Source organism: Gavialis gangeticus, unplaced genomic scaffold, assembly GCF_001723915.1.
Source record: "Gavialis gangeticus isolate Ggan-Ray unplaced genomic scaffold, GavGan_comp1, whole genome shotgun sequence".
NCBI classification, from domain to species: domain Eukaryota; kingdom Metazoa; phylum Chordata; order Crocodylia; family Gavialidae; genus Gavialis; species Gavialis gangeticus.
Genome location: NW_017728996.1, coordinates 23,256,886 through 23,281,739, shown reverse-complemented (window position 1 = coordinate 23,281,739; position 24,854 = coordinate 23,256,886). Strand labels below are relative to the sequence as shown.

The window sequence follows — 24,854 nt, the reverse complement described above, 5'->3', positions numbered from 1 at the left end:
GTCTCTGGCTGCTAAAGAGCAGTATAAAAACTGAGGGATGAACAGTCAGCAGCTAAGAGAGGACAGTGCGATTTGCAGACCACTGAACAGGTGATTTGGGGAGGAATCGCCATGGAGCCTGGGGAGTACAAACAGAGAGGTGAGTGAGGAAGAAGCTGCTATGGCAGGGCTCTGGGGGGGGTCTGTGTCGGGGGTGGCACGTGTGTACTGAGGGGAGGACTGCAGGGCTGGCAGTGCCACCCGGCTCTCGGAGGATTCTGCACCCTGCAGTGAACCTGGCTGGCCATATGCAAGCAGGCACACTGCACACAGGCGAAGGGGGAAGTAATGGAAAGAGTGGTAGCTTGTGGAGTACCCCCAAGGAGGAGCTTCTGAGGATGGCTGTAATGTCAGGCAGTTATTTGCTTTCTTTGTTGTTAATAACAAAACCCTAAGAGATGGTTCAAAGCTCTGCCTTTCTAGATTAACCTTATTAGGGGCTTGTCATGAGCTATGACCCAGGGTACATGTACCCTGGGTCATATGCTGTCATGATTGACACTCTGGCTAGGTACTTGCATTCAAAAAGCCTGAGGTGGAATCCATCTAAGTTGCATGGTTTTCGGTAGGCAGTGTAATCTAGATCGGTAGTGAACAGAATACGCATTCGTCCTTTGGTGCGGGGTACAAATCTTAGACTGGATTCCACCATTTTTGAAGCAGTCTGTGTGCTGAACTTCTGTTACGGGTATAGACCAGTTTCCGATCATTTATACTGGTAAAAGTGTAACATCTGTATCTGGCCTTTCTGAAACTCCATTTTTGTCAGCATGGAGGCCGTGTGGTGCATCAGCTCGACGTTCAGTTCCATTAATATCCTTAATGTAGTCTAAATTTTAGACTAATTTTAGACTTTTCGACTCTTAAAAATTACACGTGTTGTCTGAAGCAAGCAGTGGAGAGTGTCCAACTGGAGAAGGAGCCCAGAGACACTCAGTTGCTTCAGGAAAAATAAGAGGGGTTGTGGTGCCTGACTAGTACAGAGGGGAAGAATAAGGGAAGCTGTGAGGACTTAGGGGAAGAGCGTTCTCTTTTTTTTTTTTTTTCCTCTCTAAAACCTGATTTCAGTCGATTTCCATTTCAGCTATGAACAGCTCTCACACTGTGTGAAAAGACACTTTCAAAGTATGTGATAATGATGATATCTTAAGTAGCACTTTCATCCACAGTCTTGAAGCTCTTTACAAAGGTGGTATAAGGGCTATGAGCCCCTTTGCAGGCAGGGAACCTGAGATGCAAAGACTTGAAGTGACTCGCCTGAGATCACAGAGGGAGCCAGTGGATAAACCCCATATCTCATGACTCTGGCTAGCACAATTTTTTCCCAGAAACAGGATAATAATAATAAAGCCTTTGAGAAGACTATCTGAAAGTCATGGTGTATGTGGTGTGTGTTTCTAGGAACACAGGAGTAGCAAGGCGTTTGCAGACAATATAAGGCTGTTCCAAGATATAGTGAACTGACACCACTAGTTTGCAATATGACGGTGTTTTATTATATGGGCAAGGAAACAAGTTTATTGACAGGTAAATGCTGAGGCATAAGGGTGTCATAAGGTCACACATTTCAAAGAAACTTTCAAGGGCCCAGTTCAAATCAGTCACTGAGCAGAAGTTAATCCCTAATGAAAATTTACCAATCTGAACTGGAAACGCCTTCTTACTTTAAAATGGTCACTGTGAAGAGATTGCCAAATATAATTGTTTCCAGGGCAGATTTCACTGTACCTAGTAAACTCCTCATTTAAGCTTTTGACATCAGCAAAGTTTCTTTGCCTGCCTGACCTACTCAAATGGGGGGGATTTGAGATTGGAGACCTTAATATGCTGCAAATACTCCAAAGCACTTTAGCCTTGGTGTTCCTTAAAACTGACAGCTCTGGCATGGTATTTGTTATTGCTGTGTCGCTCATGGGAGGCATGTGATATACAATTTTTAAAAAATCCAAACGCTTAGAAGGTGCAGGTAGTTGACTTAATTCTGTCTAGCCTAGTAAATTAAATCCTTGGTGAACTTCCGGGGTGAGCAGCACGTGTATCAGCGCTGAGCCTAACAAATGTGGATAGAAAAATGCTTTGTGTGTATATGAGAACTGCCATGTGCTGCTGTTCCTCTGGTCTAACCTTAAAGTACAAAATGTGCATCTTCCAGGGAAAGAAATGGTGGATTACATTTGCCAATACCTGACCAATGTGAGAGAGAGACGGGTGATTCCTGATGTGCAGCCTGGCTATATGAGAGTTCAGTTGCCAGACAGTGCACCCATGGAGTCAGACAGCTGGGACGACATCTTCAGAGACATTGAGAAGATTATTATGCCTGGGGTAAGAACTGGAGTAGGATCATGCTGGGGAAGGATTATCATCACTATGTAATTTGAACACCTGTATTGGGGAATGAGCGGACCCCGGGGGAACTGCATTAAACAAGTAAAGTATGTTAAAACTGTAAAGTAAAACTGAGACATTTCAATAAGGAAGATCCATGCCATTACTATTGCATTTCAAATGACAGGCATAATTTCAGGAACCAGAATAAATTCTTACTCTCTAAAAGTATTATATTTGATAAATGATCATCATGTTTTCTCTTTGTGCAGCAGTTTTTATTGAGGAGGTGATTGCACTTTACTAGCATTAGTGAAAGAAGCCTCAGTATCCTGCCATGGCAAGCAGCATTATCCCCACTTTGCAAGTAGGAAAAGTGAAGCCCTGAGTGAAGCCTTGTCCAAGGTTGCACACAAATAAGACTCGTTCACCTGTGCTAAATCATAAGAGCAGTCTTTTACACTAAATATGTGTGTAGTATTATGCTAAGGCAAAATATGCAGGCTAGTTAAATATTTTTTTATAGAGAAGTCCTGTAAAAGGTACCTCCAAAATTTATTTTATGGATATTTCTACTTTAGCTGTTCTGTACTTTGAGGAAGCATTTAATTTTAGCTATTTAAAATTACTGACCAGCACTCCAACCTCTCGTTTTCCAAGGGTGCAAAAGGTGCCTCACTAAAATGATTAATATTAATTGCAGACTGTTCTCTGTGATTAATAAAGTTGTTATTTCAACAATGGTGAAATGAACAACAGTCACCTTGTTTCAGCAACCCGGCTCAGTTAAATCTCCTTAAAGCAAGGGGACACTGTCAAACGTCCATTATTTCCTGTTTGAAAATGTGGGGATGTGTTTAATTTAGATAAATGTTGCTTTCTTAGATTGGAATTTATCTAATAACAGCACATTACTATCTCTGGACAATGCTTCTCTGCTGCTGATGTTATCTTTGGAACTGGTAGTTGCCAGATCTATAATCTGTGCAGGTTTCTCTTGTACTCTGTTAATTTCCACAGCGGGTTCAGAGTTCTGTGACATTTCTAGATGTTAATTTATCTGTATCTTCTGCTCTAGGTTGTCCACTGGCAGAGTCCACATATGCATGCCTATTTTCCAGCTCTTAACTCCTGGCCTTCCCTGTTGGGAGATATGCTGGCTGATGCTATTAACTGCTTGGGATTCACATGGGTATATATTACATCTAATAATTATTTGGTCTTTATTATGAATCAGGTTAGGCTAGATGGGGGTCAGACCACTTCAAGTTGTTTGCAGAATTAAAAGGTAAAACTGTATTTTGTGTGAAGAAATCTGAAATGTTTTTCGGTGTCATTATTTTAATTTTTGGCACATAGGGTAAGATTTCTGTAGGCATAAAAGGCCTTTAAGAAGGAATGTGGTTTTCTTGGCTCGGCAGCCTCTGCCAACAGACTCTAAATTACCAGGCACTGTTGTTATTTTAAACAAGGTCCATAAGCAATAAAGCCTCTACCACCCATGATTCAGCTGCTGACAAGTCTCTGATCTTGTGGTTGTTATGGAGGCCTGGCTGGATCACACCTCAGGTCCAGTGTGAGCTTAGCTTGTCCCAGCTGGGCCCTTAGTTCTCCATCAGGCTATGTAGACCCATCAAAGGAACAAAAGGGGGGGTGTTGTTTTTTCTAAATCTGGCTGTATGCGATCTCCTGCCTAGGAGTCTTTGAGCATGTGGCAGTCTCTCTGCTATATCAGCTACTTCACTATGATGCTTCAGATCTCTTGGACATCCTGAAGCCCCTGGGTTTTTTGGGTAGTGGTGATGCCCATGCCTTTAGCCATAGGACACCATTTTACGTCCATTTGAAAAGCAGTGCATTTCTACTGTAAACTCTCTTAGTGCACAGACATAGTTCACATCCCTCCTTATGATCTAGAATTGTGCTATATTTTAATGAAAATAGATTTCCATGTTGATTAAGCAATTGCTGATCAGCTATTAACGTCCTTCTTATTGCTTCTGTTCTTCAATGATAGAGACTAAAGATGACGAGTGTTGCATGATGATAATGATGATGATAATGGAGTTTATCATGCACAGCAATCCATACAACTCTAGGTTTAAGTGGATTCATTATATATTGTCTCTTGGCTACTGGGCAGTCCAATGGATAAATTAGTCTCAGCAAACCCTGAGGTGATGTTTGTAAGGCAGAAAAAGTATTCTGAGGACACTGGTGGAGTCTGTGCGCTCCTGTTGTTCAAGGAGCACAACTGCCACTGGTAAGAACGGTGTGGGGTTTGGAGGTCTCCCTTAATGGCTCTCTCAGCATGGATGCCCATGCTGCAAAAACAAACAAAAGTTGTATGATTTGTATTACAGTAGTGACTATAGTGCCATGTCTTGTACATATATCTAACCAGACTGAAGGAGTTTGCTATCTAAATAGGCAAGACAGTAAAGGGTGGGAGAAAAGGAACATGGCTCCCTCTATTTTACAGAGGATGAATTTGCCCAAAGTCCCAGAAGAGGCCTGTGGCAAAGGCTTGCAACTGAGTCCCAGAACAGTGCTTCAACCATAGACCACGTTTTCTCTGTCTACCCTCAGTTAGCATCCATGAAATAGCCTCCTTCCGCTTCTTTCTCAGCACAGCCATCCATGCCCTTGTCACTTCCTGCCTAGACATCCTCTGGGACAGCTGAAGAACTGTCACATTGGCAAGGAAGGAAAATGTAATGTGGGGTTTGTGGCTGGAGGGTCAAACTCTCAAATGCCATTTGGATGAATTAAAGGATGAGTTAAGATGCATCAGCTTTTCTCTTTTTCCATTTCTAGGCCTCCAGCCCAGCCTGTACAGAACTGGAAATGAATGTCATGGACTGGCTGGCTAAACTGCTGGGTCTCCCAGAAACATTCCTGCACCATCACCCAGACAGCAGGGGAGGCGGAGTACTCCAGGTAGGAGGGCTCAGGAGGGTGTTCGGCTGAATTGTTTTGCAGCCACTCAGAACTGCTTTTTCTCTGCTCAAGCAGAACTCCCTTTGTAGTCAGAGATGGGGAAGGTTTTACCTGTGGCAAAGTCTCCAGGCTGTGGTCTCTGTGGCATATATGACATTTCTTTATGGAATTGTTAATCCCCAAGCTGGATAATATAAGAAAATAAAGGATAGTTAAAATGCATTGTTTTCTACTTCTGGCCCACCAAGATTACCAACATGCTGAAGTGATTAATGATGCCACACGGCATATGATACAACCGGTGGTGGGAAGAAAATTGGGGATGGAAGTGACATGCTTCAGCGACAACAGCAAATGCACACCAAAGTAGCAATCTAGAAGGAAAGCCTGTCTGCGTTGTCCTGCCTTGATTAACCTGCTGTTTCTTGGCAGAGTACTGTGAGCGAATCCACCCTTATTGCTCTGCTGGCAGCAAGGAAAAATAAAATCCTGGAGATGAAGGTTTCTGAGCCAGATGCTGATGAGTCAACTCTGAACTCTCGGCTCATTGCTTACGCATCTGATCAAGTAGGTTCCCGTTCTTATGTATCACCCTATTTGCTTCTGTGTTGGCCCTGCTATATCGGGAGCCAGAGTGCCTGACAAATGTGCACAATGCCACCCGGGTGAGAAGTGCTGCTCATGTGCTACAGCTGGGGAAGCCAGGCCCAGCGCAGGGAAGTGTCTTCTGTATGGTCCCAGGAGCAGCAGTTGGAGCCCCCTTCTCCTAGTTTTGACTCCTGCACTTTAACCACACAACCTTCTTCCTTCCTAGATTTGGCCGACTTGCGCCAGTAGCTGGGTGCCGAGCTCCTGCCACTGTTTCCTTGTAGACTTTTCACTCCAGCACAGAGAACCCAGTTGCGTCAGCAAAGTCCACAACTGTCCTTTCCCCCCAAGTCGAGGAGGAGCCAGTGCAGCCTGCACAGTGCCACCCCTCTGCTCAATAATGTGCTGTGTTAACATCTCTTCTCCCCACAATATACTGTCAGTGGAGGTGACAGAGATGGTTGAGCTGGATCTCCTTTGATATAAGCAAGAGGACAGTCTCCACAAGGGCCCCTGGTCCGCCAGAGCCCAGACTGGCGATTGTTCTAGACATGCTATAAAACCACTTTCTTCTCTCTCCTTCCTAAAGCTACTGCAGATGGAATAGGCTGAAGGGATCCATTCCCAGGCAGTCCCTTTACACTTGCTGCAGGGAAAGAGCATGGGGGAAACCTATTCTGTTTGAGAAAAGTGAACACAGTAATGGTGACTAATTAGAAGATTCAAGAGACCTGACAAACCTAGATAGTAAAAACTATAATTTGGCTTTTGTTCCCTTGAACTATGATGCTGAACTATGTCTCAGGCTTTTGTGGCAGTCACTCTTCTTTAACTAAAGTACAGCCATTAGAAAACTCTCCACATTCGTCTTTTCACTTGTGTTCTTCTAAGGCTCACTCGTCCGTAGAGAAGGCAGGCTTGATTGCTCTCGTGAAGATGAAATTTCTGCCTGTGGATGAACAGTTTTCCCTCAGAGGCAAGACCCTGAGGAGAGCCATTGAAGAGGACAGGAAACAAGGCCTAGTCCCTGTCTTTGTAAGTTTGTTTTCCTGCTCTTGGGTCCTGGCCTCTGGGTGGTGGTGAAAGATGTCGCCACTGTATTAAAGATAAGGAATTAATGTTTGAAATAATCTGAATAATTAACATGCTAGTCTATTCAAATAGTAATATATCCTCCAACTTTGACCAAATGTTTAGCATAATTTGCTTTAAAATGTTGAATAAAAAAGGCTGATTTATTTAAAACTACCTTGACATGTCTGCTTTTCTTCTTCAGGTTTGTGCAACTTTGGGTACCACTGGAGTCTGTGCTTTTGACAGCCTAGCAGAGCTGGGTCCCATTTGTAAGTGTCTGTTATCTTATGAGCAATAAGCATATAGAAATTGTGGGTTTTCTGTGGAGCCAAGAATGAGCAGAAAAAACACCACCACTCAGCTTTTACAGCCTCTTCAAAGGAGTCAATGGGAATTTTTCCTTTGGCTTCTATGATATTTTGTTCAGGTTGTTTGAAAGCAGGGGCAGGCAATGTTTTGACTGGAGTGCTGAAAAAACCAGTGTCTACCTGGTAAGGTGCCAGAGTCCTGGCATGCCAAAAAACCAAAACCTGGGCAGGGGGTACATGGCAGGATGCACTGCATATTAATATAGTTAATAACCATAAATGTTGCCTTTTTTAACAGTAAATACCAGGTTTTCTAAAAATTCTACACCTGGTGACAATAAATAAAACTTCATATAATACCTTTGTGTGCCTTCCAACTGTAAAGTTTCCTGTAGTTCATGCAAACCAAAGGCAGGGCAAACAATGTAAACCAGCAAACAGAAAGCAGAAAATCAGAAAGACTTGAATTATTTGAAGTCCATACAAGTCTGGGTAAGTATTTCCAAGAAGGCAATCACAGAGCAGGAAAACACACAAAAAGTGAACAATGTGAAATGTTGAAATTTAGGAATACAAAGTAGAGAGATCAAAATAAACTGAAGATGAACTGTTTTAAGAAAGTAAAAAACTGAACAATATGAACTGGTTTCAGAGTAAAAAACTGAACAAAAAATGATTTAATGGAGCAAAATAAACTGAATAGCAGAAACTGGTTTGAGAGGGAGCATAAAGTGAATATGAAACTATTTAACAGAGCAAAATAAACTGAATAATATGCAACATTAAACTCTCAGTTTGCAAAGCACAGAAACCAGTACCAGCAGGCTACTGAGCTGCCTGTAGCCCAGAGCCACGTGCTTCCCTAATATATGCAGGGGAGAGGGGCTCCCGATGACTGCGACGGTGCTGAGAGTTTCACAAAACTTCATAAAAGCTCCCAGTGTCGGGGCAGGCACCAGGGGTGGGGTAACGAAAGCACAGGCAGGGACGCAGTCACGTTCTGCTGACCCTGCCCTCAGTGCCTGTGGCTGAATTTGTGAAGCTTTGTGAAACTCAGCACCACCACAGACTTGGGGGCAAGGTCAGAAGAACACAAGCAGCCTCCCTGCGTCCCTGCCTGTGGTCTCCTCACCCTGTCCCCAGTGCCTCCCTCTGCAATGGGAGCTGTGCAGCAACTTAAAAAAATAATTTTTTTTTAAAGGCATTTTCCTCAGCAGACGTCTTGGAGTGCCAAGGAAAATGTCTCCACGTGTCACTAATTGGCACATGTGCTGGGGATTGCCTTATCCCTGTTTTAAAGCAAGTTCCACTCAAAAAGGATGAATCTTGCCCTCAAGCAGTGGTTCCCTGGGTGCCCTTTCCATTCACACACCTTAAACCACATTTAGAAACCCCTGCACACCCATTCTGTGACTGTCTCTTCACAGAACCACTGCGGGACCGTCACAGAATGGGTGTGCAAGGGTTTCTAAATGTGGTTTAAGATGTGTGATGGAAAGGTTATGCTAGATGGGGGGGGGGGGTGTGTGTGTAATTTTTTTTCAAAATAAAAACAAACAAAAAAAACCCCATCACTTATGCATTTGATGGAATTAGGCTTGGTCCCTGCTCAATGTAGTCCACCAGCACCAGAGTTTTGACGGTTGGAAGGACCTTGTTTTGGCTACTAGCTTTGTGTTTAAATGGTATGCAAAATGGTTGTGGATCCTATTCAAACCCAGACTCTGAACAATATGCACCAAGGGCCCGTAGAGGGGTTTCACATTGGGTGGGTGTATTCAAGACCCCAATTCTTTGTCATAGTACCTTTACTCTGACTTTTCCCAGGGCTGTGGGAGATGAATTTTATTCCATTTAAATGCAGAGGACAGGAACTTACACTCAAAAAACAACTGGCTAGGATTAGTGGCTTTGGCAAATGTTCTGCTCTGCAGTACAAAAGGGCCTATTTGGATCCAACTCTCCCAGCGTCTGGGTGTTTTGGAGCCAGAGATTTGGTACTGGATGTCTTGGGATGGACTGGTTGGTCTTGCTTCCAACTCTGCCTCTTGTACCCAAAGGACAATTTAAACCTCTCTCTCCAGAGGGAAAAAGACTAAATGTTAGTCCAGAATGCAACGCAACTGTCTCAATTTCTACAGGTGACACAGAGGGACTCTGGCTTCATATTGACGCTGCATATGCCGGAACTGCATTTCTGTGCCCAGAATTTCGATCATTTTTGGATGGAATTGAATATGCAGACTCGTTTACTTTTAACCCTTCCAAATGGATGATGGTTCATTTTGATTGCACTGGATTCTGGTGAGTAGAGTCACAACACGCGACGAGCAAGCACTCAGTGTACACCATAAAAAATGCCAGGTTTTCATCAGGCATTTTTTTACTAAGTACAATTTGTTCTACTGTTAATAGGGTCAAAGACAAGTACAAATTACAGCAAACCTTCAGTGTTAATCCTGTCTACCTCAGACATGCCAACTCAGGGGCAGCCACTGATTTCATGGTAAGTCACTGTGTAAACTCCTGTCTTACACTTCCTAGAGAACATTTGTAAAGATGCCGCCAAATACTCCTGGAGCTTGTTTAGCACTATGGCAGGAATATCTATAATGATGTGTAAATGCAGTGTGAATTAAACTTTTTTAAAACTTATTAAACTTATAAAACTGCATAGAAACTCTTAAAGATCAGACACAAATTGAAGTAGTTAAATAAAACTTGGCCCTAATCTCCTGTTGTCCTGGAGATTGTTTTGTCTGCATGTATTAGTAAATGGGCCAAATCCATGGGCCAAATCCTCAGGTGACAAAAAGCAGTCCAGCTCCATTGACTTAATTGGAGCTACACTAATTTATACTAGCTGAGAGTCTACCCAGTACCTCTGCCAGAATAAGGTCACTTCCTTGCAATATTTGTGTTGTAGTTGCTGGAGCTTTTACATGTTTGTGTTGTTTATTAGTTTGTCTTACTACAACCTAGCTGAATAATTCTGATACATGAGACAGTTAAAGGGGAATATATATAGAAATGCCTTGTTTTTAAAACAAAATTAATCAGGACTTGGGGTAGAGGTGATATCTTTTATTAGACCAACTAGATTTTTGCAAAACAAATTCTTTAATTGCAAGCTTTTGGGCACAAACACCCTCCATCAGGCATAGGAGAAAAGATTGTAGAAGTTCTCCAGGGTAGAAATAAAATTAAACAGCAACCAAATTAATTCAGTATTCTTTAGTTGCTCCACTGGTGGTGAGCTAAGAAACATATCACTTTGGATCTATCTGACTGAATCTGAACACAATGCAACAAAACAGTATTGTATAGACCAGTGTTTCAGTGATGATCTCACTAAGGTCTTGAGAAAGGCAATTGTTTTCTTTCTTCCTGTGAGTTGTTTTTTCGTTGGACGATATGGCTCCCTCTGGCGGTTAAATGGTGGCCATGCTCTTTCTTGAATTCTTTGATGTAGTTTTCTTTTTATAAGGGATGATATCTGTTTCCCTTTCAGGTGGCTGCCACTGCTTTTTCTAACTCATGTAGTCTCATTTGTCTTGTCTGTTCTCATTGTGCAGCCTCCAATTCAGGAAAAAATGTATATTCAGGACAGAACTTATACATGTAGATGAGGGTGTTATTGTTGTCTTCTCCTGCAATGAACTGAACATTTTTTTTCATGCATTTTCCTGAATTGGGACATTAGCTTAAATTGCTTTCACTAATGGGAAATGGAATAATATACATTACTAATGGGACAAAAAGTCAGAGATGCATCTACTGCACTAAGCATCACAGGGATTCAGCTTAGGAAGCAAAACAAAATTTTTTTAGAATACCTTGGAAAGTATCAGCCCAGAATTCACCTTTAATTGTTATTTACTAAATTAATTCCTGCAAGCAAAACATGTAAACAGGCACCCTAACCTGAGTACAGGGCTGCAGACTCAGGCTTTTGCATTGTGTTAGGACAATTTTGAATTGTTTTTCACTGTGTTGACACACTGTTTTGTTTACAGCACTGGCAGATTCCACTGAGTCGCCGCTTTCGTTCTTTGAAGCTCTGGTTTGTGCTTCGCTCCTTTGGGGTGAAAAAGCTTCAAGCACACGTCAGACACGTATGTGAATTAACATAAAAAGTGCAAGGACATTACTGTTATCTCTCAGCACCTAAGTTAATTAAGTTCATTAGGATGAAAAGGCTGAATAAGAGACCCCCCCCGGAAGTTTGCATGTATCAAAATGCTAACATGTTGTAGAGGAATCAATCCAGCCTCTCATCTTGCATAAGCAGAATTCTTGTTGGGTTCAGTGGCATTTCTGATTGCATGAAGGCATTGGCGCAAACTTTGCTTCTCTTACACAAACACAGAGAAAACTTCAGGAACAAGGTACAGCCTGGCCATGTGGGGGAAAGGAATGCCCTGTGAGTGCTACAGAGCAGTATTATGCAATGTAGTAGGTAGTTTTGGAGTTAGGCTGAGGGTTAGCTGCCTGGTTAATGCATCTATAACCACATATACCCACTTAAACCTTTACTAGGTGCAAATATGTCAGGCCACTGAGTGTAACAGCTATGGTTGCAGTTTGTCTCCTGACAACTCCTGCTCAGAAGTGAAAGGGCAGGTTCCCTAGAGAACACCTGCATAAGGCCCACTGCTTTAGTCTAGTTCAGTGGCCAAAAAGTTGTCTATAAGGGTCTGATCTAAAATCCACTAAAGCCAGAGACTTTCCCCCAATTTCAGTGGCATTTGGATAAGGCAGTATAAGATAGCTGCATTTGCATATATTTAGGGAAATCTTTATAACTATGCAAATCTGAGAATCTTAATGTTTTGGAGTGAGGCTTTTTCTGGGAGGGGAAATTATTTTTATATTCAGTTAATTTTTATATCTTTCCTGTTGCTTTGTAACTGACCAGAAGAAAACACTTAACATGTTCACTTACAGGGCACTGAAATGGCCAAATACTTTGAATCTTTGGTCAAAAGTGATCCCTTCTTTGAAGTCCCTGCCAAGAGGCACCTTGGACTGGTTGTATTTCATTTAAAGGTAAAAAAATTGTTTTGGAATGAATTAACAGTAATCCCATGAAGTCTTCCACCTTGACTGCAATAAATAAAGTTCCTATGAAGGAACAAAATCCTGGCAATTGTTACAGCCTGGTGCAACTCTAAATATAAACTGTAATTGTAATTGGAGACCTCTTCTTATTTTAAAAACAGGGCCCCAACTGGTTGACAGAAAAGCTCTTGAAAGAACTGAATAATTCTGGCAGGCTCTTCCTCATTCCAGCTACCATCCATGACAAGTTCATCATCCGCTTCACTGTAACGTCCCAGTTCACAACCAAGGAGGACGTTCTGCGAGACTGGAACATCATTCAACAAACTGCTGCCCAAATCATTAACCAGCATTACATGCAGCACCCCCTCAACTCTGCTGATGGGGTGAAATCCCCTAATTTACTAAGTAACACCAATCCTCATGCTGTTAATATTACTTCTGAGTTTTCCAAAGATGAAGGAAAATACAAAATACCTTCCAGAAAAATAATCGTGCAGCCTAAAAAGGTAGCAATCAGTCCCACTAAATTTGTGGTCAGTCAGCAGCTGGAAGGCCAGGTGGACTCTCTGGATGACTGTTTTCCAGAAGAAGTCCCAGATGTCTCCAAACATAAGTTGTCCTCTTTCCTATTCAGCTACCTGTCTGTTCAAGATAAGAAAAAGACAGCACGCTCCCTCAGCTGCAACAGTGTGCCCACAACCAGCTTTCGTGAACTCAGCAACCCAAAGGCAGCAACCTCCGAGAAGATCAGCTCTCACGACGAGGATAAAATCTTCTCCAAGCTGCCTGAAGAGGTCATGATGCTCAAAAAAAGTGCCTTCAAAAAACTGATCAAGTTTTACAGCGTCCCTAGCTTTCCCGAGTGCAGCATTCAGTGTGGTATTCACCTGCCTTGCTGTCCTCTGCAAGCAATTGTTTAATGTGCAAAACAAATTGGTCCTTAAGGTCTCCCCAGGTAGAAGAGAACCAAAGGTTGCTTATTCATATGCAATATTATTGTATTCAATATGTAAACAGCATGAGAGATCATTGAGTAAATTCCTGTGCTTGTATTGAAACAAAACACTTGTGTATTTATTGATGGAAAAAAACAAATAAATCAGTTATGCACATTATGTAAAGTTTTTTTCTTCCAGACCATGGTAGAGTTTGCATTAGATCTGAGAATTTTAATCTCTGCCTCATCAATATTAGCTTGTTCAAGGACCAATGCCAGTTTCAGTGCCCACTTATGCCTAGAGAAGTCCTGCAGGCTTCATTGGAAATGCATGAGAAAATGCAATGAATCTGGACTAGTATTTGAATTCTCGTAGTTTGATTTTAACTTAACATCTATGGGGACTGATTCACACCTGTGAGTGCAGGGAGTGCTAATAGCTCCTCCAAACTGCCAGGGACAGGGGTTTACTCATGCCACACTTTCTGAGAGGCTCTGCCAGATTGAAGGATTCAAACAAACCAGATCGGCATGTGTGTTAACTCCTGTTACAGTTCAATAGATGTAATGGTCTCACCTGCCCAGAACAATCTCAAGGCAGATTTTTTCCCATTCCTGGGAAACTAGAACCTGGGCCAGCCCGACCTGGGGAATAAATGTAGCTCAGGCCAAACAGTAGATCCATCTGTGCAACAGTCATCCAATCAAAAACTCCCACTGGGGCAAAATGGCTTGCACAAACAAGTGCAAAATTTGGCCTCTGTTACTTCCCCTTATTTCTCTCATATTATGTGTGATTGTTTTCATTCCTTAGGAGAACCTGAACCAGCCACACAAACTCACTTGCTTATGAGCAATTTGACTTAACAGCCTTCCTTATCCCCACTATAATTCCAGAAAAGGAAAATGTTGCAAATGACTATGGTGATACTTTTTTGCATGATTATTATTTAATACATTAAAAATATGTTTAATTAGAGGGCTCCTCTGCTAGAATAGAGAAAGACCAGTGTAAGATTCTAACCTAGATTTCCCTGGGATTCTGAGAGCAGCTGAGGCCATCTTAGCCCTGCTCTACACAGGTTTTCCTATGGTTTTGGTTATAGATATGACTTTTTTTTTTACTGCTGAAGTTACACCAGTACAACCCTTTGTGTGGCTGCAGTTTTATTTGTGTAAAAGGTGCTTTACATTGGGATACCTTATTCCATTACCTGCACTTAAACACACTCTGTCGGTATCACCAGGTTTTGAAAGTGGGTGGGAGAGGGCTATACTGTCTTAAATACGATTTTAAATACACTGCTTTTGGTGTAGTTGAAGTAGCACTAGTTGTGTATGCACACAGCCCAGGTGTTGCTTCTTTCCTCCCTTCTTATTTTCAAAACAGGGCCCCAACTGGTTGACAGAAAATCTCTTGAAAGGATTGAGTAACTCTGGCAGGCTGAAGTCAGTGGAAATTGTGTGCAGATGATGGGCAGCATAGGAGATTAACTGCTCAGAAATCTGAACGGTTCTGAGTGCTGATATCTCTGGGCAGAGTAATGATCTATGAAGACTCAGTGTATTGGCAAAGGGCACAAAAAGGAGGGTACAGATGCAGTGCTCTTGGGGTAGAGCTTCAAAGACTGGGTGGTATTTGGGACTGGGTGGTGTTTGAACATACATTCCTGAACAACTAATACAGCATTACAGTTTATTATTTATATAGCACCACAGAAGCCAGAAGACATAGAAGACAATAGGTCCCTGCTCCAGAAGAGATTACAAATTATATATATAACATAGTGAATCACCACAGAAACACAACAAGAATGTGATCTGGCTAATGAGCTAGACTATATGTCTTACTAATTCTGAATTCTCCTTCCTCTGATTCTATTTTGGAGGCTAATTCAGGAAAGAATTTGATCATGTACTTAAATGCTTTCCTAAATCATAGCATGGGAGAATAAGGTTAGACATAAGAACAGGAACAGATGGCATAAAAATAGAGGTTGATGGTGGAAGGTGAGCTGAAAGGAGTGAAGTAGGAAATGGAATGATAGTGCACAAGGTAAGAGGCTGCGTGGACAGCTTGAGAAAGGGCGGAAGGGAACAATAAGACAAAAGGAGTGGATGATGTTTGGGGCAAGGGAGGAGGAGCCAGAATTGTTCTGTCAGACAGCAATGGTCTGCATCACAGTCGTTCACAGGCAGTTTGCAGAGCAAAGGAATAAAGAAAAATATTTTTCACATTCTGTAATCAGTAAAAGTCGGATTCAAGCATGATTTCAAATACAAACCTACTGTAACCTTCATCAATACATAAAAATGGATTTCTAGACTTTCTGAAGTTAGGATATATTTTAAAAACTGAATATTACAAAAGATTCATTTTAGACACTCACAGTCTTATACTGTGGTTTTGTATAGAGTCATAAATGGCAGGTGTCATCAGCACATACATCTTTTCTTTGTCATCTAGGAAATATAGGACATCTTTGACAACTGCTGGGTTGAAGCCCTGCTCCACTAACTGCACTTTACGGTACTTAAAAGTTCCTGTGACCTCGATGATGTCCTTTATAAAAACAAAAACAAAAAAAAATTGATAAGGGGACAATATTGACTCTGGGGACTGTTTTTCAAGATGGAATAATCAAACCATTTAGAAGAAAGGAGTCTTGTATTTTCTTCAAGGGCAATACTGAAATACAAATGTAATTCATGTTTAGTATAGCAAATATGTTTAATATGTTCTGAGATCTGGAAGTCAGGTATGTCATGCAGCTCTATCGCATTATATCAGGAATAGGAGTCAAAGACATGTTAACAAAAAATGTCTACATAGCTGAATTCACCCTGAACTGTTTCTGCAGGTTTCAGCATGTGGAGTCATTTCTGGAGCCTGGATATGCTTGAGGTCACAGCAGCAGAGTGCCATGTTAGGCCACCTACATTATCCTATTTAACTGGGGCTCAGATACTCTACTGATCACTCTCATTCTCATTCTCATTTCAATGTAAGCTAAAGTGTCAGCTGCTTTAGTCCTGATCCAGCAAAATCTTTTGCTGGACAAAGGGCTTGTGTTGTCTATTAAATAAATGGTGTAGCAGACTATATAGCTTCTTTCAGGTCACAGAGGGGAGGTGCTTGACCAATGTAGGCAAAATTGCTTCCAAGAACAAGAGAAAACAGGAAGACAGGCTCTTAGCACAGCCTCGGCTACAGGAAAGCTAGATCTAAGGGGAGTTCCTTAAGGAGCCCTGGTGCTATATACCTCGGTCAGAGTTCAAACTGGGTCAGGTGAAAAAGGGAAGGATCACTCTCAGGAGACATGCGATTCTCTGTAAGAGGCTGTATGGTGCCGTACTTCAGATGGTGTACACTGTTCAGTTAATAAATTTTGTGTGGGTAGTATCCCCAAAGTCTGAAGATGAATCAAGCGGTTTGGGATGTTAACATCTCTGTATATACTCTTCTATTAAGCCATCCCAGTAAATATATGATCTTCCTCAGGAAAAAAAAAACGCAATAGATACAGAGCTAATACTAGAGTCAAATCAAGTTACCTTTATAATACTTTCTTCAGTAAGACAAATATTTTTCACCATGAGCAATAAGGAAAAAAGACTTTGATTTTATTTATTAATACATTCAAATTTAGGACCCTATTCTGTCAGTGGTTCCATGTGGATGGATCCATATTCTAAATTTGCAGAATAGTGGCCTTAACTGGAAACATAGCTCCCTTCACTGTGCTAAATTAATGAAACAGAGGGTCCATGTATTTCCCTTGATTTATTAGGGATGTTAAAACGTATCAAGTATCCTATATTCTTATGTGCTCATATCATTTCTTCCTCCAGGCAGAATGGAAACATCATGAGTCCAGTTCTCCTCCCATAATGATGTACAGCAAGCATGAGAAGAAGGAAGCCTTTTGAAAATTGCCAATATAATTATAAGCATCTGAAGTCCTCATGGAAACAAGGGAGAAGAGGATGCAGGCAATGACGCAGAAAGGCTGCCTTACCTGAATCCTGATAAAGCGAGGTCTTGCATAAGTTGGCAGGTAGTCTTGAACATGTCTGTACATCTTTTCCCCATTGAATTCACAGCCTTCCATTAGTCGAATGGATGCCATTCCTATTCTGCCTTCATGACCTAGAGGAACAATTAGAGGCAATAACTCGGGATGACATCAACATTTCCACTGTATAAATGTCAGTGTTTTTGTTTTTGAGCAAGTGAATTATGTAAAGTAAGTTTTTAAATTATGGGAATTGTCTATTCATGGAATTGGTAAAATCTTCCCTTTGCAGGGTCCCCTTTGCTATTCAACCTCTCACACTAACACTCAGGTTAAAGAAATGTAGTTAACCATGTTGGTTGGAAGTTAGGCAAAAGGGCAGGGCAGAATGGCAACTTGTAGACTAACTTGTTCAGAAAGGCATGAGCTTTCATAAGCTACAGTTTAGCATTGGATGAACTTGGCTGTAGTCTATGAAAGATCACTCTGAATTAGTTCATTTATGAGGTGCCACACTGACCTGACTTCTACTTGGATTAAAGTGCATTAAATCAGTCTAAGATTTACACGGGCATGGACACTAGATGGTATGGAGAGCTTCAAGTGGGTTTAATGCATAGGAGCTAATTGTTTCTCTTATTTTTGGAAATGTGAAGTCTACTGCAGATGGCTGAGGCGGGGTGGAAAGAGCAACTAGATAAATAATAGGCTGGAGTGTAGTTTCAGTACTTTTGGTACAAATACTTCTAGTTGGAAAAAAGTTGATGGTAATGTGGGAATGTAACAGATTCTCTAGTGTTACATCCACATACTGATTTGAGATGCTGGTAACAATGATGCAATAACTACACCCTTCTCTCTCTCAAAAAGGGAGTTTCATATCCATTTATCTGACCCTATCTGAGGCTTCTTGCCTCTAATCCTCTAGGATCCTCCAGCATGATGTCCAAAAGTTATTTGAGCGACCTAATACTTGGTAAATACTCATCCAACTGGGTGAGGGAAGGAAAGGAAGAAAATACCTTCACTGGAGCAAAAATCAGGCCTGAGGCTAAGCAAATTCCATGTAGGCCATTTGTGACTGTGACTGAATTTTCAAAAAGGGTATTATAGAATTAATAATAATGTGTAATAGCACAGGAGACCTACCTGTACCTGACTGATCCTGGCCATAACTTGGAAAGGTCCTGACACACCTGTAACTCCCCAGATGTTGCCTTATTCCAAATAGGGATTTACACTAAATCCATTCAGAGCACACCTGCTTCATTCTGGATATCAGCCTGTATCTTCTCACACCTGAATATTTTTCTCTGTTCTGATTTTAGTAGGTATTCAGATTTTTTCAAGAGAGAGAGAACTCAATTTTCATTAAGCCATCAAAAGAAGGAGCCAAATTTTCAGAAAAGTTCATCACATCAAATACCAAACTTCTTGGAAAATGTGTTTTTAAATAACACAGCAGTTACTGTTAGGTGACAAGCATTTTGTTAATTTTGTTTTCTATTTTGTTGCTTAAGTGAAAGTGAGAACCTCTGACCTTTTGAAAGTCTGGCTCAATGCCTTTAAGCACTTTAAGGTCTAAATACCGTCTGTATTGTTTAAAAAGGAACTTAGGGCAGAGGTCTAATGCTGCAACAATGTAACTGTCTGGAGTTAAGTCAAAGTCACCAAGATATATATGGCTGCTAATTTGTTAACAATTCACTGAGTTAAAATTCAAATAAGCCAATCTAAAGCAGTATGCTATCATAAACATGGTAAGTAGCAAAGTGTTTTACAATTATACAAGCTGCTGATATAGCAGATTAATCCACAAATCTTCCAAGTTAGAGAGACAATGCAGCCATACTCAAGCTAGCTCAAGTGGTAGAAGCAGTCCAGCTAGGGCAGCAGGAAAGTCCATGCAAACTAATTTACTCTGCTGGAAAACTCATAAATTGTCCTATGTAGAACTCTGTACTTCTGGTGTCTAAACTACTTGGATGATCTCTATCCTACAGCACAAACGTACGCCAACCAGCATGGCATCTACTGGCTGTCAACAAGAAATACTGTACTACGGTGCAGTTCTCCAAACCCTCTGGATTCTTCTTTCTCTAAACTCATCCACATGGTGTAACAACAAAGAGGAATTAAATCCACGTGGCTCATCCTCCATCTCTATCCAGAAGCACTGGTATTTGCATTTGTTAACTCTCTGTGGGGGGGTTTTGAGCAGTTCATTTTGGGGATGGAGTAAGGTTGGGTGGGCTGGCCAGGGGTGGACAAAAGATGACAAAAGCCAGTCTTCCAAGAACACAAATGTCCTGGGAAGACCAGATCTCACTATACTAAATTCCCACTAATGCTCTTCCACATACTTAAATTATGTGGTTTTTCTGCAGTGACTGTATTTTATTTCCTAAAATATAATTAAATGAAAAAGCTGAAAACAGAGTTACTATCCCTTACAAAAGGTTTTGCAGTCAGAGGTCATGTCAGTGCATTACAAAGGTTTGTGCACATGGGCAGTCACCAGGTAACAAGGAAAAGTGAATATAAAGTCGAGGCAAAACTAGGGAAGATATAAGAGTCTGAGAGCAACCACCACATAGTTTATCTTTAGTCACCATCATCAGATTATTTATTTCTCCTGTTTCAAACTCTTAGCTCAAAAATACCACCTGGCATTCCAATTTGTTTACTCAACTTATTCAGAAAGCCTGGTTCAGGGCGTTACAGTTTTGTACCTTGAAGTGCTGGATTAGTTAGATCTGCTCTGAGATTGTCTATTTTCATATGCAATTAACACCAGGTGCATTGCTAGAGTGAAATATAATTATTTGCACCACATAAAACAACAAAAGTTTGTGCGCGAAGAAAACAAATTGTACAATGGCATAGTAAGAAAAGAACTGTTCTGAACTATATGATTGTTTTCTTGCAAGGCCATTTGGTAATTGGGTATAATCACCTCTTCTACCTGGTTTTACAAGTCCAGTGGGAGTTAAGCTATTCTTCCCTTGTCTCCGACAACGTAATCTGAGAAGCGGATAAGGAACTCTGCACCATTCACATGGTTACCTTGCTTGTGAAATCTCTCCCATGGCAATTGTGTGTGTATCTCTGCTTGAAAGGCTGGTAAAAACAAAGTCTATTTAAAGTGAGAAACCCTAGTTTTGTTTTAGATAATAAAGGAAGGTAAAGGATTTTTTTTTTTTTTAAAGCTGGGTAATTATCCTTTTTTCATCTACGACTTTCTCAAGCTATCTGCATTTTTAAAGTTTTTTTTTAACCATAGACTCCTCAGGAATATTAATCTGGGTCTGCCCTTATTTTGCTAGAGGAACTACTGGATGTGTCAGAAAATGTGTAATGTGAATTTTCATGTTACATAAATGGGTGGAGCTTCACAAAAGGCAAAAATGGGCCCAAGCTAGAAGTATTCTTTCTTTTGTTAGGAGTGGAAAAACTCTCTTCTCCGGCTCCTCCACGCCCAGGGAGTGCCATGTGCTGCATGTTCCAAGTAGTGAGCGTTAGCACAGAACTGCTTCTGAACTGGCTGCTTGTTTGCTTTAGTGTCCCCCAAATCCCCAGTGGTTTTTGTGCATGAGTGGCTGATGCGATGGTGGTCCATCTTCAACCCCTTTGCATTGGCCTTTTGGGAGTTGTGTGAGAATTTGTAAGTGATACTGCTTAGCCTACGATGCTATTGGAAAAGTTCACATAGTCTACGAAAACTGGATGTTTATAAGCCATTGGAAGCGGGTCAGCATTATCACCTGTGCTCTCTATAGCATTAAGCACAAAGAGCCAGGTTCTCAGAACAGCCAGCCCCACAATGGTTACTCAGGACTCTCTGTAGCACAGTGGGAGTATTTTGGTGGTCATCAGGGATGTGCCACAGGGAGAAGGGGCCAAGCCAGAGTGCGCTGCATGCCAATGAACTTGACCACTGGAATTATTTGTTGGGATTTGTTCTCCACTGGAATTAATAAGGGCAACCTTGGAGTGGCTCTAACTCGCCCAGATGGACAGGCAGACTGCAAGACAGGAAGTGGTATAAAGCTACTAATGCCACCTCAGAGTTCACCTAGTTATACACCCCAATAGGAAAACTGACATTGGACTGGTTCCCAGGTGTGCCAGTGTATATTAGGCCTGTGCAAAGCGGCTTGTATTTGCTTTGGATTCAGCTGATTCAGGGAACAGCGATTTAATTTAGTGATTTGAATCACTGACCTGAATCAATTCAGCCAATTCAGAGATTCGGCTGCTGCCGAATCAGCCAAGTCTCCAAATCAGACAGGCCCCATCCCCCGCCCGCTCCCCCAGCCCCAGCAATGGCTGCCCCACTCAGCCCCAGCTCCTGGTACTTTGAAAAAAAAACAGCCCCGACTTACTGGGTGCTGCCCAGCAGGGGGGTGATCTCTGCTGCCCCCCACTGCCCTACGCTGCATGGTGGGCTCTGCCATGAGCCCCCCACTCTCCCAGCACCCCCCCCAGCTCTGGCCCTTTAAGAAAAAAACAAAACAAAACCCCAAACTCACCAGTTCCTGGCTGGCAGGGGGCAATCCCCACTGCCCTGCACTGCATGGGGGGGCTCTGCACAAGCCCCAAGGCTGCTGCAGGAGCTGGTGAGTTCGGGGTTTGTTTGCTGTTTTTTTTTCTTAAAGGGCCAGAGCTGGGGCAGGAGGGGGAAACAATGGGAGGATGGGTGAGGGGGCTGGGGTGCTAAGGGCAGAGCCCCACACACAGCATGGAGCAGTGAGGATTGCCCATCTGCCTGGCAGCACCCAGTGAGAGGGGGCTTTTTCTTAAAGCATCAGGAGGTGGGGCAGCCATGGTCCCCCCATGGTCCCCTCCCCCGCCCCCTCCTTACCAGCTCAGGGTCTGCTTCAGCTCCCTGCTGCAGCCACTGGGCACTGCCCAAATCACCAAAGCTCTCCAAATCTTTTCCAAATAGATTCGGAGAGCTTCAAATTGATTTGGACCTTTTAATTGGTCCCGATTCAATTCGGATTTGGAGATTTGGCCACAGAATCGAGCCGAATCTCCTCCAAATCAAATCAGCACCCGAAGCTTTGCACAGCCCCAATGTAAGTAAAGAAGTGCCGTGATAATCATCAAAGAGGCTTGAACAGAAATTCTGAAGAGCCCCGTGTCAGAACTTATGGTAATTTGGCTCATTATAGACAGGTGAGAGGAGAGAACCCAGTTTCCTAAACTACTGTCTTATACATTTTCCCAGAAATCTCCTTTCACTGTTTTCTTTGTCTCAGTAATTGCAGATCAGGTTGTTATATTCTAGTGTGGTTTTTTATTCTCAAATCCTCTCCTGTATTCCTGTCAACTGACTCTGCTAAATGTAAGACTATAAAGAAAGCTTTTACTAAGGCTTCTCCACTAATGGACATTATATACACATGAATGATTGGATTTACCAAATATAATATATGAAAAATAGAAAAGTTGACAGAGATTGTTTTTGTTTTTACAGATCATATGGATGTAATGAAATTATGTTAACTATGTAAATAGATCTTGTATTACCCAGACTGTCAGGTGTTTCATTTATACCTGGTATAGGCACTCCATATACATTAACTTCTTGGACAAAGTCAACCAATCCTAAAATATCTGCAACTTCAGTAGTAGCTACATTTTCTCCTTTCCATCTGGGAAACAAAAACAGTATGAAAAATTCATCATTTCTATATAAATTACTCAAATCTGATGAACAGTGTTTGTTATAATGGTTTCTGTCATTGCACATTCAAGCTGGGATTAAGGAATACATTCCCACTGAGACAAGGATTTAAGAGGAGAGGAAAATATGAAGCAAAACATCATGGTACACTCCATATTACTTAAGTCTGACCAGAACTGGAACACATCCAGCTCGCAAGCATTTAAAAGGGCTTTTAAACTAATAAAAAGGCACAATTTAACTTTTTTCCCATCTTTGATAAAAAAGACCCTTTAATTTCCATTTTAAAAATAAAGAAGTGAATTTAATTAATATGAAACTTAAAAGAAAGCATGGGCATGTCCATTCACCATCCTAAATTTAATTTGCTATAGGCAACATGTGGACTAGTATATGCTACTTGAGCAAAATAAACAAAAATAGGAAATTTGTGACATAGGCCCCTTGTGACTTCCACATTGCTTTCATGTAAGAGATGCTGTGCAAGGGATTACAAGGAACTGAGAATGAATTTACATGATCTTCAGTCTTAAGCAAACTAACCGGAATGTGTCTCCAACCCGGTCGTGGAAATAGATGAAATTGTCTCGGTCAATCACTAAGAGGTCACCACTGTTGAAATATAAATCTCCTTTCCGGAAGACATCTCTTAGCTTCTTCTTCTCTGTCTGGCTCTTTGCTCCTGCATAGCCAGTAAATGGAGCAAACTGTGAGATTTTGCAGATCAAGAGCCCTGGTTCACCTAGGAAGGAGAAAAAACACATACATCTGTTGTGTTTGCAAAGCACCATGTAAACTGATGGCACTTAAAAATATCTGTTATCATATATGAGACTAGTGGTGTTTATAGCATCTGCAGAATCATTTTAGTTTTCTTCTATAATCATCTTTCCTTAAAATTATCAGTACAAAAAATTATAATGCTAGCAATCTATGCGTAGAAGGACAGGAGCACAGACATCAGCCTGGCATTTTTGAAAATGTAAGATGAAATCTTTAAAGTCACTTAAGAGTCTCATATCCAAAGTTCTTTAAAAATAGTGGAGACTGGGCACCCAGATTCCCTGAGCAAATTGCAGCACTAGTCCTTGCATGAGCTCTAAGGCAGGCCATATGCTCAGCTTTCCCCTATAAGATGGCTATTTCTATTCTGTTCTGCATGGTTTGAGCTTGCTCCTCTCTCAGCTACCCCCAAGGCAGCAAAAGGAATTGCCTTGGTATGGAGAGTAAGTGCACCCAGGCTCTGACCTGCTTACTCTGAATGCAGAGCATATACACACAGGGTGGGGTGCGAGTGTGCATGTGTGTTCACAGCTCCTTCATCCTCTAAACCAGAAGCAGCTGCTGTTACGTGTTATCAGTAAGCAAGAGGGGTCAGCAGAAGGTAGGGATGGTGCAGGTTGGTGCCTGTATCTGAATTTCACCTGGCATTTGCCCATGTTGAGTAGGCAAACAGGGCCCCTACGGATGCCATGTGCTGGAGTAAATTTTATTCAGACTGCATAGAAAATACATTTCAGATGCAGCCTGCCATCCACTTTAGGATTCTGGGTACAACTTACATGGGCTCCATTCCTACATGACAGATTCCATCAAGCATCTGGTAATCATTCGTGGCCAAATACTAGAAATAGTCCCCACAACTAAAACCCCAGATTTGCCAGGCTTAAACACAGAATTAAGAATATTGGCTAGACATGCCCTGCCCTCTCCTCAGCAGCAGTACATGATCTAGGGTTATTAATGAAGGGAGTGGACTCCAGGTGCAGATCCTCTGTTACTACATAAATGCCTATTTGCCCACTGACCTCAGTGGAATGTGTCCACTGTGGGGGTACATCACATATGCTTGTGATGTGCCCCCATAC

The 24,854-nt window shown here is 41.8% G+C and overlaps 2 protein-coding genes across 3 annotated transcripts in view; one reads left to right on the top strand and one right to left on the bottom strand.

Annotated features, from left to right (window-relative positions):
* Positions 1 to 13,456, top strand: HDC (histidine decarboxylase). 2 transcript variants are annotated; one of them, XM_019504137.1, is made up of 12 exons: positions 1 to 139; positions 2,192 to 2,364; positions 3,446 to 3,559; positions 5,185 to 5,307; positions 5,740 to 5,874; positions 6,787 to 6,930; positions 7,172 to 7,238; positions 9,419 to 9,581; positions 9,693 to 9,783; positions 11,294 to 11,392; positions 12,225 to 12,326; positions 12,500 to 13,456. In XM_019504137.1, the coding sequence occupies exons 1-12, from the start codon at positions 112 to 114 to the stop codon at positions 13,259 to 13,261; spliced, it is 2,001 nt and encodes a 666-aa protein (XP_019359682.1). In that variant the 5' UTR covers positions 1 to 111; the 3' UTR covers positions 13,262 to 13,456. The 2 variants fall into 2 exon arrangements, with proteins under 2 accessions (XP_019359682.1, XP_019359680.1); XM_019504135.1 differs by lacking the exon at positions 1 to 139 and adding an exon at positions 1,449 to 1,566.
* A 1,096-nt stretch (positions 13,457 to 14,552) lies between these two features.
* Positions 14,553 to 24,854, bottom strand: part of SLC27A2 (solute carrier family 27 member 2) — a 59,682-nt gene continuing 49,380 nt past the window's right edge. The window contains exons 7-10 of the mRNA XM_019503823.1: positions 23,530 to 23,728; positions 22,857 to 22,954; positions 17,298 to 17,428; positions 14,553 to 15,841 (exon numbers count right to left, since the gene is read on the bottom strand). Coding sequence (XP_019359368.1) covers positions 15,665 to 15,841; positions 17,298 to 17,428; positions 22,857 to 22,954; positions 23,530 to 23,728 — 605 coding nt within the window. The 3' untranslated portion in view covers positions 14,553 to 15,664. The remainder of the gene's footprint in view (positions 15,842 to 17,297; positions 17,429 to 22,856; positions 22,955 to 23,529; positions 23,729 to 24,854) is intronic.

Coding starts and splice junctions, on each gene's coding strand:
- HDC (XM_019504135.1), top strand. CDS start 1,521: ATGACGGTGTTTTATTATATGGGCAAGGAAACAAGTTTATTGACAG. Junction 1,567..2,191: donor GGAAACAAGTTTATTGACAG/GTAAATGCTGAG, acceptor TGCATCTTCCAG/GGAAAGAAATGGTGGATTAC. Junction 11,393..12,224: donor TTCAAGCACACGTCAGACAC/GTATGTGAATTA, acceptor GTTCACTTACAG/GGCACTGAAATGGCCAAATA.